We start from the raw sequence: 15,654 nt of genomic DNA on the forward strand, positions 1-15,654 counted from the left end.
CGGCCCCCTTTTGTTGTGGAGGTAAACTGCGTTGAAATGAGAGGGATGAGCTCTGTCTTCCATCACCATGCCCTAGACACAGTGGGCACACAAATGTACAGCCCACTGCCCTTATCATTATCTCGTAATCGAGTTAACGTAATCTTTAGTGAAAAGTGTAGATTTCTCACCGATTACGGGACCTGTAGGCTTTATGGGAGACGTCCCTTCAGTTACCGGTACCGGGTTCTCACAGGTACACTGTAAGGTAGGAAACACGGAGTCGTTAGAACTACAGGTACACTGGATAGTAGGAAACACGGAGTCCTCAAAGGTTCTCACCAGCACACTGGAAAATAGGAAACACAGAGCCTTTTAGAAGTGGAGAGGAGATAGGCGCCGCCAAGATTATAAGCCTACAGAAACATCATGGCAAGTCCAGACATGTTGCTGGCTGTCATGAACCCACCACACTTATCGAAAAGAGTAGGAAACCTTCCCGATGTGAGTGATTCAACCTTTACAATCGTGTCTCAGGTTTTACATCTTGCAAAGGTGTCATAGCCACCATGTCAATTCTTCCACAAATGTGGTAAATCGTCACAAATACGTAAGGACCGTCTGCATAGGTTCCCGAAGTGATGCAAGGTAGCAAGGTCAGAACAAAACTGAACAGTGAAGATCGGCTGAAACTCTCCCAAGCATAGCCTGGTCTGGGTGCCAAACCCATAGCACACTGGACACAAAGTATCGCAGTGAGCACTAAGATACTTTGTGTCCAGTATGCTATGGGTCTGGCACCCAGGCTATCCCAAGCAGAGAAAACGAGCACAAAATATGGAATATTCATCAGCCAGATTACAATACATTAACTACTAGTTAAATCAGCCGTAGCTGACCCCTTGGTACTTATCGCCGTTCAGTGGCTTCTGAGAAACTGATAATTTGTCTCCTGAACTGGTTCACTGACTCCCAGAGCTTGTTGACAGTACTCTCCAAGCAGAGGTTGTGGGGGAATGATCGTTAGCTTTTTATATTATTATTTATATTTTTTTGTGGCCGGCGACCTTCTCTGGCTACTGGATACTGCCTGGCCAATTTGATACTGTCCGTTTTTGCCACCGAAAGGGATCTGCTTGGAGATTATGTTGATAGTCGATTCGGGCCGAGGGATTTCAGGCGGAACAAGAGGGTTATGAATAATTCTGTTTCTGACCCCGGGTGAACTTTATTATAGTTAACTTGTGTATTTAAAATGTTGGGTCAGCTTTCCAAAAGCTTTCGATCTTCACAAATAACGCCTGGACATGAGTTAAACTAACTTGCCTGACAACAGCACCGTGCATTAAACCGGTGGTTCGTAATAAATGACAGATGGACACCAACAGGGAACAAGAGAACGGCTACTAGTATTTGTTTGGAAGACATTTGATAACAAGAGTTCCGAGATCTCATACCTCCATGAAATATGGGTTTGACATGTAAATTTATTCTTTAATTATGCAAATGACCTCTACACAAACATAATAAATGCATCGTGATGTTAACTTTTTATTAACTTACACATGTTCCAAGTATGAAATTCCCATCATTTACCACTAAGGAGTCATAGAATTTTGAGATAAATTATGCTAATTAGGTCCGTATTTGCATAATTGGTATCTGGTGATATTCCTCCTGCCATAGATTATAAACATTACATGTATCAAAGACCCATGATGTAAAACGCTGGAATTACACAATTCCCTCATTAATTATGCAAATGAAGTTACATTTGCATAATTTGTATCCAATAATGTAGATCTCTGCCTAAGCTACCCACATAACAAAAATCAAGAAAATACATTGTTCCTTTGTGAATTTATCTGCTCTGAAAGGTTTTCCCAGAAACCCCCTGCAGGTCCAGAACAAGCTGCTAGGGGGACCAAATCCACAGCACTTATTACTGGCAGGAAAAGCTATCCACCACTTAAAAATCAAGACCATAGCATGTCCAGGACAAAAGATACAAAAAAACGGAAGTTCTGCTGCAGTACCAAGGTCATCCACCAGGAGGCCCATATTTGACCTTGACCTTTGTCTTTCCAAGACTTACCAACATACCAAATATCATCACAATCCATGAAGGCGTTCTGAAGTTATGCTGACCACAAAGTTGCGGAAACACACACAGATAGAGACACACACACACACACACACACACACACACAGACATACAGACAGACACGCCAAAAACAATACGTCCATTTTTCATGGAGGTAATTATGTACCCTCTTCCAGGCTCCCCGGGTTGCTAGAAAAAATAGTAGAAATTGGCCAAACAGAATACCAGAGGAATAACATAGTAGCAGCAATGCTGTAGCCATTGTAGTAAACCTGGTATCCAGTCTTATACGTGATTGGGGGTGTTGGGGCGTTCAGGCAGGCTGTGCCTTCGGGGGCTCTAATAGCTTCCCCCGCCCAGTGCAACAGGCCGTCCCGGTAGGAGAGTTACGCTAATAAGAGACAGTATGCTTGGGAATTTGGTTTCCCCCAACACGATGTTCGTGGAGGGCTAATCAATCTCTCGTGAAATACACACCGGGAAACCTATGTGGTCCTATTCTCCTATGTGAGGCGGGCGGGACAGAGCTCTTGCGGCCCAGCCCACGATCAGACTGGATACCAGGCTAACTTTGGGGTGAAAGCCGATGAACTCTTCACGTTGACAACTTGCCAAAATGTCACTCCTATCAGACAAACAGCCCTACTTGATCTTGTTGTTTGAGAGAACCAAGGACAGTTGTTTTTCAGTTGACGGTCTTGGCGTAAGAGATGTGGCCTCACATTTTAAAGAGTGACTACGACTACCAAACCGGGCGACTTATTCTACGGCTAAAAGTCTTATGGTCTTACAAAACTTATATAACTCATATAATAATAAGGAAAGGTATGAATATGAGGAAAGTTACGAGTTTCTGGCACTTACCTGCAGACGTTGTTTGATGACCGAGTCATGCTCGTACAAGGTAGACGTCATGCTGTCCAACTTGTGGAGTGCTTGGGTCAAGTTTAGGGCCAGTTCCTTGTTCTTGTCCCTCTCCCCCGACAGTTGGGCAGAAAGACTGTCAACCCGGGCCGTGAGATCAAACTGCTGACTCAGTAAGGTTTCCACCAGAGACGACAGGCGATCCACTTTAGTTTTCAAGCGGCCGGTCGCCGTACGGGCCCCGGGCGGGCTGTACCCGGCCTGGGCGCGGGCAGAGAAGCTCCGAACAGAAGGAAGGCGACGAGCAGTAAGAAACTCGCCATCTTGGCCGTGACTTGAAACAGCTGTGGATATCAGCCGCACAACGAACAAGGTCTGGAGCACAACTCTGAAGTGGTGAAAAACCAGGGGAGAACCACTATCGAACGGGAGGGGGTAAGGCGAGGGGGTTAACCAATGTGGGTATGAAATGGCGCCTTGGGAAAGGGGAAAACCATTGTGCCTCTAAAATAGGGGCTAGTGCAGGGGGTTGACCATTGCGGCTATCGGATGGGGGTGGGGTAAGGAAGGAGGTGAACCATTGTGGCTTTCGAACGGAGTATAAGGCAAGGGGGTTAACCGTTATGGCTATCAAAAGGGGGGAAACGGCAAAGGCATAACCATTGTGGCTATCAAATAAGGGGCTAAGGCAGGGGGTAACCATTGTAGCTATCGAATGAAGGGCTGAGGCAGGGGGTTAACCATTGTCGCTATGAAATGGAGTGCTTAGACATCCAGTCTTTCTTACCATCATGTTAGATTTCACGAAGATCCACCAATAAGCATACGGAAGAAAAAAGTGTAAAGTATCACGTTTTATTTCCTTTAATTAAAACAGCTTGTTACAATAAATTGCAAAAGAGACATTACATGCACTGGCATTAATATAATAAGTTGCCATTTAACTATTGAACTCAGCTTAGTTAGTTGCTTTGAGGAATGCACCGGATTTTCTTAACTTTTCAAAAAGATTCCTTAAAGCTTCTTTTTTTACCCCAATATGTATATTATCATTATGCATCGCCCTCCAGCATATATTCTAATGCTTAATTTATTTCATTTTTTTTGGATTTGAAGTCCTTGAAACCTTGAGATTTGTATTTTAACTTAGATTCTGATCTACTTATACTTTTTGTTACGTCAGTCATCACCAATTTAATAGTTTGCCTGCGCTACACCAACTAATAACATGTATCATTGCAAATAATAAAAATGCAAAAAAAGAGTTGTCGTTAGATTAGTGAAAACATTAGTATGTTTATGTAGTTTTAAGCAAAGCCTTAATGTCTAAAATAGAATAGAAGATACCAAAAATCTTCCAAACGCTTGTTTAGTGCAGGTATGCTAGCTTGACCAGATGATGATGATGATAGCTTGAATGATTGTATGGTCGACTGTTACATCGTACACGCTTAGGAAACACATGGTTGGGTTTTATTTGTGAACCAGGTGTGACTGTCATTCTGAGCAAAATCGGATATAATCAGATTCATTCCAATTTATACAATTTATTTAAAAATGGTAACAGATATCGCATGGGTAATGCAGATAAGTTGTTTATGGCCCGACCACGTATTATGCAACTTGGGTATAATTAAACATTCAATGTTAAAAAATCTTAGTGATTTGGAAATTCAACACATGTGACACCGGTAGTGGCATATCGTACTCGTGTCGCTTATGGCCTGATTTTCATAGACACAGACTTCAGGGAGTAACTCCAGCCTCTCCAGTGGTACCACACCACACCTTGCGAGGCTGCACAGGAGCTCCTACAGTTGCCCAGGTACCGACCGTTGAGGGAGTAGCCGCAGCTCCAAAACCACCAGCCGGCCTGTCCGTAATGCTGAGAACAGTGGTAGCCGCTGTAGGCATCATTGTCCCTGTCCACAGTGGAGAACATCCGCTCGTTGTGGTAATCCATGGAGTCTCCCGCGTCGCCTGAATACCCGGAAATGTGCAGCCGGTACTGGTCCGACTCACCGGACAGCCTGGATGGAAATATTATATAAAATTTATAATGGCGCTCACATACTTTGTAGCACGTACGTAAGTAGGCATACATTAACGACTTAATTGCATACACATACACACTCTCATACATATATATTATATATACCTACATGTATTATACACACCTACATACACACACACACATACACAAACACTCACAAGCACACACTCGCACGTACTGATTGACATCGTCTATGCTGCAATAAAAAGTTCCCTCGGACAAAAGCACTCTGACGGGAAGTATTTTAATGTGTTCAGTTGACGATACTTTTCCTGTGGGTGTTTTACTCACTTGAAGCTGGAGTACGTTGCGTACCGGGTTTCTCCGCGCCAATCCTCGAGATCCACCCTGAGGGTGTAGTTCTTCTGACTGGTCAGGAGGTGGATGTTCTCGTTCCCAAGCCAGTATTCCCCGCTCTTGTTCCCAAACCCGTGTTTGTACTCCTCCCAGGTTCGGTCGAAGGGAACCGACCCGTCCTGCCGCCGTTGGATCACAGTCCAACCACCCCCTGTGTGGAAGGCACCAGAAGGAAAACGTGATACTCTTGGTTGCAACATGTATTACTAGTATGACAATAAGACACGATACGAACTTCCAGACAATCTAATCTAAAAGAACTGACCAATGTTTATAGTGTCACTTTCCCACCACAGAGACAACTTAATAAAGTGTTCAAAATAAGACAAATAATTGAACTTTCCAAATAAGCGATACAAAAGTATAGCAGATTTTCACGTTTCCCCATACAATACCTGCAGTATCCATGTCACAGTAGGTCTCCACGTTAGAGGAACCGAGTCTAATGTTGTACACTCCGCTTGTAGTCTGTCCTGCCGCGTAGAGATCCGCGCAGTCTGACGCTGTGTGGTGAGAAATAATAATAGTATGCAAAAATTTGCATATTTATACGCAGTTATGCACCTGACCACACACCAAATTCTGACTGGTTCACGTTGCACTGCAGCACAGGTGTCGCTGCTATAGAAGCATCCCCAAATGTACAATATTTATAGCATCTGTAGCAGCGACACCTGTGCTGCAGTGCAACGTGAACCAGTCAGAATTGCCCTTAGGAAGGTGATAGACGATCACTGAAACGGAGCCTAAAATACTTGGTTGTGTAGAAAGAATCTCTTTACTCAGTGACTTACCAACCTGATGGCACTATTCACGGATGCCTGACATTCCTTTTGCTGACAAAAGCTCATATAGGTGAATGTCGTGATCTAAAGAAACAGTGCAAATTTCTCACCGGTTATCAGGCCAACAGCGGTGGACACTGTCTCAGTGGGCAGCGTGGCTGCAGTTGAAGAGATGCTGTCAAGTGGCTCCATTCTCTCACAAGTACACTGACATGGAAGGTAGAGAATACAGATCAATTACTTTTTAGACCGGAGATTTAGAGGAACATGCACTTAAAAGTATACAATTATATCGCAGTGCAGAGGATTACTGTTCATCCTTTTTTAGTTTATTTACATTTCAACATGGACAATACATGGTAGTGAGGTACTCTAGCTATAGCTAATTTTTTTAACTCACCACCAAACATACAAGTATACAGCGACAAAATACATGGCAAAAAACAACAGAAAACAGCGAATGGGTGGAAATGAACCGAGAGTGAACTTTATGGGGTTTGACTTGCTAGAAAAGCGTGTAGAACCTGTGCTTATTGACCTGTTGGACGCTTGAGTGGACCTAAAAAACTACAGCAAAGTTTGCTTGTGGTTCTGGATACGGTAAACAAAAGGTTCCTGAATAATTCTGTTTTTGACCGCTGGTGAGCCTTCGATCTATGATTTTTTTGTCAGCAGAGTGAGTTTACAATTGTATTCAGTGACTTATGAAAGATAGTTGGTGCTATCTGAAACTTCTGACTCCTCAAAAGATTTTTCCAGAGTTGCTTAGTTTGTGTTGTATTACGGAATTGTTCTACCTGGTTACCTCAACTTTATCATCCCATGTTTATGTATTGTTTGTGCAGAATAGCCGAGAGAATATGAAGAAGGAATGTCATGAATAAGTGAAAAGTTTCTCACTTACCTGCTGACGTTGTTTGATGGCCATGTCATGCTCGTACAAGGTCGTATTCAGATTCCGCACCCTGGTCTCTTGTTCTTGTACCTTCTGTTCCAGCTGTGCACTCCTGGCTCTTTCCTCTGACAGTTGGTTGGACAGATCAGACTGCTGACTCAGTAAGGTTTCCACCAGAGACGACAGGCGATCCACTTGATTTTTCAGGCGGTCCGTTTCCTCCTTGGTCTCGGCGAGCTGGCTCTCGAGGCCCGGCGGTGCACAGCCCTCTGTACGGGACCCGGGCGGAACCACATAGGTGTAGGTACAGTAGCCCTTGTCTACATACTCCCGCAGGACGGACCCGGCCTGGTCGGTCCTGGTGTCCTGGGCGCCGACAGGGAAACTGCTGCACAGAAGGAAGACAGCGAGCAGTAACACACTCGCCATCTTGGAGGAAGTAAACTAAAGCACCTGCGTCACACCTGATTTTGAAGCTTCTCACGGAAGCTCTGTTTACGCTGCGAGACTGACATGTCTTAAGAATGTCAGGGCAGAACTCCGGAACGGGCTGGGGAGGGGTGTAAAGATATCTTGACATTAACAATCATCCTTGGTTATAATCATAAATATAATCCTTTCTGACTCTTAATTTGATTATCTTAAGAAGGCAGACGGTTGACTTTAAGACGACAAATTTCTTGGAAAAGTTGAGTTAAGGAACTGCGTCACACCTGCCTCTGAACGACCTGACGGACGTTTGGCTCCTCTCCAGCTCAGGTGTGGCTAAAGATCACCTGAGCGTCAGAAGCACAACCATGGATCCGACAGGTGTAAGGCAGGGGGTAAACCGTTGTAGTTATCGAGTGGGGTGCTAAGGCTGGGGGTTAACCATTTTGCTTATCAAATGGGGAGAGCTAAGGCAGGGGGTAAACCATTGTAGCCATCAAATGAGGCGGCTAAGTCAGGGGGTCAACCATTGTGACTATCAAATGGGACCAGGGCAGGGGGTTAACCATTGTGACTATTAAATGGGGGCTAAGACATGGGGTTAGCCATTGTGCCTGTGAAAGGGAGGGCTAAGACAGGGTTTAACCATTGTCGCTATCAAATGGGGGCTAAGGCAGGGGGTTAACCATTGTGGCTATGAAATGGGAGGCAAGGGATTGACCATTGGGGGCTGGGGATTAGACAGGGGTTAATCGTTGTTGTTATCAAATGGGGGCTAAGGCAGGGGGTTAACCATTGTGGTTATCAAATGGGGAGATAAGGCAGGGGGTTAACCGTTATGGCTATCGAATAGGCCATCGAGATTCCACAGATATTGGGTGTCAGAAGTACATATTATACAACATATTCAACATACCAGAGACTACTAAGTAGCTAGACCGATAAAATCTATGTGGACAGATGCTTACAGGTTAGATTTTCACGACGATCTAGCAATAAACACACGGAAGAAAGGATCACGTTTTATTTCTTTTAATTAAAGCATCTTGTTAAGATACACTGCAAAAGAGACATTACATGCGCTGTTATTGATCTAACAACTGTCATTTAACTATTGAACACAGCTTAGTTAGTTACTTGCTTCGAAGAATGCACCCGATTTTCTTAACTTCTCAAAAAGATACCTTTTAAGTTAGAGTTTCTTTTTTACCCAACTATGTATAGTACCATTATGCATCGCCCTCCAGCATATATTCTAATGATTAATTTATTTCATTTTTTTGGATTTGTATTTATCTTAGATTCTGATCTACTTATACTTTTAGTATTACGTCAGTCATCACCCATTTTAATAGTCTGCCTTTGCTGACCCAAGTATTGACATGTATGATTGCCAAAACGTACAGATACAATTCAATAGAAAGCGTTGTCAACAGATTAGTAAAAACATTACTATGTTTATGTATTTTTAACCAACGCCTTAATGGCTAAAATAGAATAGAAGATACCAAAAATCTTCCAAACGCTTGTTTAGTGCAGGTATGCCAGCTTGACCAGATGATGATGATGATAGCTTGAATGATTGTATGGTCGACTGTTACATCGTGCGCGCTTAAGAAACACATGCATATGGTTGGGTTTTATTTGTGAACCAGGTGTGATTGTCATTCTGAGCAAAATCGGATATAATCAGATTCATTCCAATTTATACAATTTATTTAAAAATGGTAACAGATATCGCATGGGTAATGCAGATAATATGTTGTTTATGGCCCGACCACGTATTATGCAACTTGGGTATAATCAAACATTCAATGTTAAAAAATCTTAGTGATTTGGAAATTCAACACATATCACACCGGTAGTGGCATATCATACTCGTGTCGCTTATGGTTTGATCTTCATAGACACAGACTTCAGGGAGTAACGCAGGTCTCTCCAAGTTTTCCACACCACACCTTGCCAGAGTGGACAGGAGCTCTTACAGTTGCGCAGGTAGCGGCCGTTGAGGTTGGACCAGCTGCAGATCCCAAACCACCAGCCGCCCTGTCCGAACGGCTGAGAACAGTGGAGGCTGCTGTGGACATCATTGTCCCTGTCCACAGTGGAGAACCTCTGCCCGTTGATGGTATGACCGCCCGCCATGGAGTCTCCCGCGGTGCCTGAATATCCGGAAATGTGCAGCCGGTACTGGTCCGACTCACCGGACACCCTAGATGGAAATATTATATAAACTTAATAATGGCGCTCACATACTTTGTAGCACGTGCATCGATAAGTAGGCATACATTAACGAACTAATTGCGCATACACATACTCACTCTCATACATATATATATACATGTATATATTCATATATACATATACACACACACACCACACACACAGATATATACATTTTTATTGCAGCATAGACGATGTCAGTCAGTACGTGTGACTGTGTATATATATATATATATATATATATATATATATATATACACATATATATATATATATATATATATATATATATATATATATATATATATATATATATATATACACACACACAGTCACACGTACTGATTGACATCGTCTATGCTGCAATAAAAAGTTCCCTCGGATAAAAGCACTCTGACAGGAAATGTTTTAATGTGTATTCAGTTGACAATACTTTACCTGTGGGTGTTTTACTCACCTGAAACTGGAGTACGTTGCGTACCGGGTTTCTTCGTCCCAACCCTGGAGATCCACCCTGAGGGTATAATTCTTCTGACTGGTCAGGAGGTGGATGTTCTCGTTCCCAAGCCAGTATTCCCCGCTCTTGTTCCCAAACCCGTGCTTGTACGCCTCCCAGGTCCGGTGGAAGGGAACCGACCCGTCCTGTCGTCGTTGTATAACAGTCCAACCTCCCCCTGTGTGGAAGGCACCAGAAGGAAAACGGGATGATATTATTACTTCAATCATATATAGTACCTTGACAATAAATGCGACACTTATTCCTGAAAATCCAATTTGAAAAAAAAAAATTATCAACATTTATAGTCTTACTCTCCTACCTCAGACACAGTTAAATAAAATATCTTAATGTAAGTAAAAGAAATTTGAATAATTAAGATAAGCAATACGCCATTATGTGTGACAGATTTCCATGCCTTCTCATACAGTACGTACCTGCGGTATCCATGTCACAGTAGATCCCCACGTTAGAGGAGCCGAGCCTAATATTGTAGACTCCGCTTGTAGTCTGTCCTGCCGCGTAGTACTCCGCGCAGTCTGAAGCTGTGTGGTGATGAACAACAGGCGGTCAGTTTAGTTGGATGATAGGAGAGGCAAAATAACATGTTTATCAGGTAAAGGCTGTAGTTCTAGTGATTATAATTTGGCGTAGAAAGTTCACGTTGAGAAACAACAGGTTCATGCTCCATCGTGTAGACTCCGCTTGCTGTCTTTCCTGCCGCATAGTGCTCACTGCAGTCTGACGCTGTGCAGGGTATTTTGGTTGGATGATACGGAGGGACGGAATACTTTTGACAACATTGTTTACTAGTATTTGGGAAAAGGCTGTAGCACTAGTGATGGATGAACTTTGGCGTAATGAGTGTACACCATACCTGGTACACAGACGACTCCCGCATCTTCCTTGTGGGTACAGTCATGGTCTCCCCACCTGCTGATTCCACAGTCCGCCACAGAAGACTCGTTTCCTGCGCAGCTGAGATTCTCCAGCCAGATGTCTCCCGTCCCTTCAGGATAAACTCCACCCACCGTAGCGACTCCCCGAAGATACCCGAGCTGTCTACAGACCACCTGGGCGTCCCTGTCGTAAAACCCGTCATCACAGACCTACCCCCATTCCCCGTTTCGGATCTCCACACGTCCTTCTGACGGACTTCGACCTCCGGTCAGTCGGACGGGCACACCGCCTGTGACGTAAGATGATAATGATTGACGAACATTTTACCCCAAATATAATAACTTGCGATTTCTACCACTTTTTGTTCGGTATTCAGTGATTGCAAATACTCTTGTGAAGTTGTCTTTGCACATGTTCTGTTTTGTCATGTGCGAAGATGATTTTAGCTTTCATAATAATGACGTTCAGATGGAAAAACCACGTGTTAAAATGTTATAGTGGCTAACATAACAACCAAAATACAACCATAATCCCTAATTGAGCCCACTAGATGATGCTGAACTAGCCTGGATGCCAGACCCATAGCACATAGGTCCCAACGTAATAACCCTAACTCCGCACACTGGATAATACTTTGGGCCCAGTGTACTATGGCTAATACTGAACAGGAGAGGAATCAAAAATCTACATCAGGGCAAACTCAACAGAGGGCAAGCGGTGTGCACTTTTCGACGGTGTGCCCTGACCTATTCCTGATGTCACGTTTCTGTATAGTGATTGAGGTTTTTCGATGTTTAAAACATGTGCTGAAGTAATTTGGATTGTGGACAATATATTAGTCTTCAATTACTGCTGACATACTATATATACCTTCGCAGACGACCCCTGCGTCCTCCTTGTGTGAACAGTCATTCTGTCCCCAGGGCTCAGCAGGACAGTCTCCCAGGTTCGTCTCGTTCCCTCCACAGGCCACCTCGTCCAGCCAGACGCTCCCGGAACCCTCCCCAAAATGGCCCGCCAGTTTCGCCTCCAGGGCCGTCCCGAAGCCGAGCTGCCTGCAGACAACGCGCGCGTCCTGCAGGTCCCACCGGTCATCGCAGACGGAACCCCACGGGCCGGTCCCGTTCCGCACCTCCACTCGGCCTGCAAGCGGGGTGGGGCCGCCAGCAAGACGGACCTGGATACCTGCGTGGGACGTTAATATCAGTGGTATTTTCGTCTTACTTGAATTATGTGTCTGCTATTGCTAGATCTCATTTGCCTCCCAGGTGTTTAACCTTTACTGGCGAAGTCAGGTGAATTATGGTACCAAAAAGAGACAAGCAAGGACATTATCCTTGAGACAAGTCCTGTGGTCTTACCTTGTGCATCTTCACCTGGCTCCGCAGAAGTGGCTGCAGTGACTTGTGTGCGTCTCGGGGCTGCTGTACTTCCTGCATAACGAGGGGAAGTCACCACCTCAAGGACAACAAAGTGCCGGGTTCTTACCTTGTGCACCTCCATCTGGCTCCGCAGAAGTGGCTGCAGTGACTTGTGTGCGTCTCGGGGCTGCTGTAGGTCCTGCATCACGAGGGGAAGTGGATATCGGTCCTGGAGAAGTCGCCACCTCTGGGGAGGGAGTTGGCCTCTCACTGCAACACTGGTGTACCAGGCAGAAACTTTCGTTTATCAAGTATGTGTGCAAATAGATTGGTTCAAAAGTTTGTTAATTTAATCATATAGCAAATTTCCAAAATGTGATCATGACATCTTTAGCTTCTAGGAAGCTTGTTTACAAGGGGGCAGTCTATAACAGTATTGTAGAAGAAAGTTAAAGTCAGGACAGAACATGAGCAATACATGTACATAGTAGAACGAAACGAAAACTTCGATTTTAACATATTTATATCGAAATGACAACTAAAATTGGACATCAACTATAGAGTGAAATAAAGTCAAAGTCAGCACAGAACATGAGCAATACATGTGCAAACTTTAGTGGAACACAAATAAGCAAACTTTCAGTTTTAACATATTTATAGCAAAATGACAAGATCAAACATTAACGAGGGAGGCTAGCATTTGCGTGCAAATAGAGTATATCGCCTTCCTGGTACACAAAATGACTCAAAAGCACCCATGTGCAAAATTGAAACATTTCAAATCGACATTCTGTAAACCGAACTGTCGGTGTAAAGCAGTGCATTGTACGAAGCGTTTGTTTGTTAGTTAAACACGTTTACCTGTCCAGGGAGTCCAGGGGGACCAACAGGACCCTGCAGACCGTCTCTTCCATCCCTCCCGGGGGCTCCGGACAGACATCCGAGACCTGCATTTTGGTTTGACAAACATTCATCCATTTATTATTCAAAGCCTCTTGGAACATTTAGTTACAAATGTAACAATATTTACTAGGATGCGACCTGCACACACACACACACATACACACTCACACACACACACACACACACACACACACACACACACACACACACACACACACACACACACACACACACGCACACACACACAAACAGAAAGGAGCCGGCACGCAAACTTTTACCTCCGAATTTGCCATGGAAGAGAACAGTGTTGGCCATCGCCTCCCTCTTGGATCTGTGATGCACCTCCGCACTTTTCCAAAAGGTGGCGCTGTCATCACGTCGCCAGTCTTCAGTTGAGCTAGTTGGGCCCTCGGGGGAGAGTTGTTCACTGGTCTGTTAACAAGGCCGCAATTATCTTTCCGTAACAGTGAACAGCTACAGCCACAAGGTTTGGCATAGACTATACTGTTAAATCTCACAAAAAAAGAGAGCACTAAATAGCGCATCGCATTCACATGTTTTAGCTACTTTACTGGTGATGAACATTTTTCCTGTCTCTAATTCAGAACACAACAAACCTGCTTATTGCAATTTTGAACTGAACATACTTGCGTGAATAGTACTCATAAACTGTAGCATGACCTTGGACATTTGTTGACGGTTTTCATCTCCTGACACAAAGCTATATAACATGAAAATATGGGAATGTTGCTACATCTGGTTACGATAGGAAACGTTACAAAGGGTCCCGGGTTCTAGTCTCGTATCCCAGGCTCTAGTCTCGGTTCTCAGGCTCTAGTCTCAGATTCCGGTTAAGCATTAGTCTCTGCGTTTACTTGTTTCCTGTGCTTAACCTAGCCTAACGGTCGCTGCATGTGGATGTGCTGGATTTTGGTTTTAGAACCTCTGTGTAAAGTAGTTTTCGCCCTCCACAGAGCCTGGTACTGAGGCTACATGCTGACGTCACGCCCCTCCCTCTAAATGTCAGACGACAAATATGGCGTTTCCTCATACGTCATGAGGAAATGGAGATTTCAAAAATGATACCATGTCGCAAACGTTGTGTTCTCTGCGTACCTATATAAACACACACTCAATACCTAAAGTAACATTGTTTCAGTACCCACACGTTTCAGTATCTCTCGCTCCAGTGTTAGGTAACTGTGAGTATAGAGACGACAAAGTGATCGCAGCGACCTAAACTTCCTCTAAAAAAAAGCATTCTTCCCTACCTTAGCTCCCAGCTCAAGCTTCCATTGCATCAGGTCCTGAAGCTGGTTGCGCAGTAGCACCAGCTGGTCATGGTCTCTTCCTTGTTGGTCTCGGAGATCCCCGTGCAATGCTGCTTGTTGGTCTCGGAGATCTCTACGTAATGCTTCTTGTTGGGCCCGTAGGAACGTAAGCTCCCGCACCATGAACAGCAGCGCTACGACGCTCACCACAGCCGCGAGTCCTGACAGCGCCAGGACGATTCCATTGGTTCGCTGGTTTCCATGGCGACCTACAGAACCTTCCGGAGCTGCCTCGCCGTTAGGAAACAGCTTCTTGGACGACATCTTCGAGAAACCTTGCGGAAAATTCTTGAGAAATGTCCGACAAGACCTCGTCAGACAAAGACCAAGCCTCACCTGGATGACGTGTGTGCCCACAGGTGAGGTGACGACGTGGTCGGTCCGGTTTACCTGCATCACCTGAGGCCGAACTTCACTGGAGCGAATGATTTGTTCATGTAAACAAAACCATGAGACAAGGATGTGCGTTTTGCCTATATAAACATCATACTTAATTATAAACCAGTAGTGATTACAACACAAACCAGGCAAAGATCAAGTAAGGGAGTTCTAGATAAAAGCTGCGTAGATGCTGTTTGAGAAACTGTGTTGTTTTACAATTAATTTTCAACGTCTCAACGTCCTTGGTGGTTACTTTGGTCCTATGTTGTTGTCCTACGTTGTATTGAACGGAATAACGTGGAGTGCAGTTACTTTGGTCCAGTGTATATAGTCTTGTAGGGAACGGAATCAAGTGGAATGCACTTACCACATCTGATGTCCTAATTTACGTATTCTCCAAGCAGAGGTTTGGGTTATTTTTGGCGTTTTTAAAACCCCAACCTCTGCTTGGAGAGTATTATCTACTTAGGCCCCTTTCCCACTAGCATATAATTGTCCGGATCGAGTCGAATTGATTCGCTTTGATCCGGATCCGAGTCGGCTTTAAGCTTTAAAAAGACGTGTAAACCCGCTATCATGAACTCGGCCCACCG

The 15,654-nt window shown here is 44.3% G+C and overlaps 1 protein-coding gene and 1 pseudogene across 1 annotated transcript; both read right to left on the minus strand.

The window, feature by feature from the left end:
* Positions 1-15,654, minus strand: part of LOC109477790 — a 51,314-nt pseudogene that overhangs the window by 13,684 nt on the left and 21,976 nt on the right.
* Positions 3,865-7,822, minus strand: LOC109477800 (microfibril-associated glycoprotein 4-like). The gene is made up of 5 exons (XM_019779195.1): positions 7,047-7,822; positions 6,253-6,349; positions 5,753-5,860; positions 5,292-5,508; positions 3,865-4,977 (listed from the first exon to the last, which is right to left on the minus strand). Exons 1-5 carry the CDS (start codon positions 7,464-7,466, stop codon positions 4,665-4,667), a joined length of 1,155 nt encoding a protein of 384 aa, XP_019634754.1. The 5' UTR covers positions 7,467-7,822; the 3' UTR covers positions 3,865-4,664.

Source organism: Branchiostoma belcheri, unplaced genomic scaffold, assembly GCF_001625305.1.
Source record: "Branchiostoma belcheri isolate BF01 breed outbred unplaced genomic scaffold, Haploidv18h27 scaffold105, whole genome shotgun sequence".
NCBI lineage: Eukaryota > Metazoa > Chordata > Leptocardii > Amphioxiformes > Branchiostomatidae > Branchiostoma > Branchiostoma belcheri.

What these genes read in the sequence shown, in the direction of transcription:
- LOC109477800 (XM_019779195.1), bottom strand. Translation starts at nt 7,466, where the DNA reads ATGGCGAGTGTGTTACTGCTCGCTGTCTTCCTTCTGTGCAGCAGTTTC. An exon ending in CCATCAAACAACGTCAGCAG is followed by an intron (nt 6,350 to 7,046) that starts GTAAGTGAGAAA and finishes CTTCCATGTCAG; the next exon opens with TGTACTTGTGAGAGAATGGA. An exon ending in CGCTGTTGGCCTGATAACCG is followed by an intron (nt 5,861 to 6,252) that starts GTGAGAAATTTG and finishes CTCACCACACAG; the next exon opens with CGTCAGACTGCGCGGATCTC.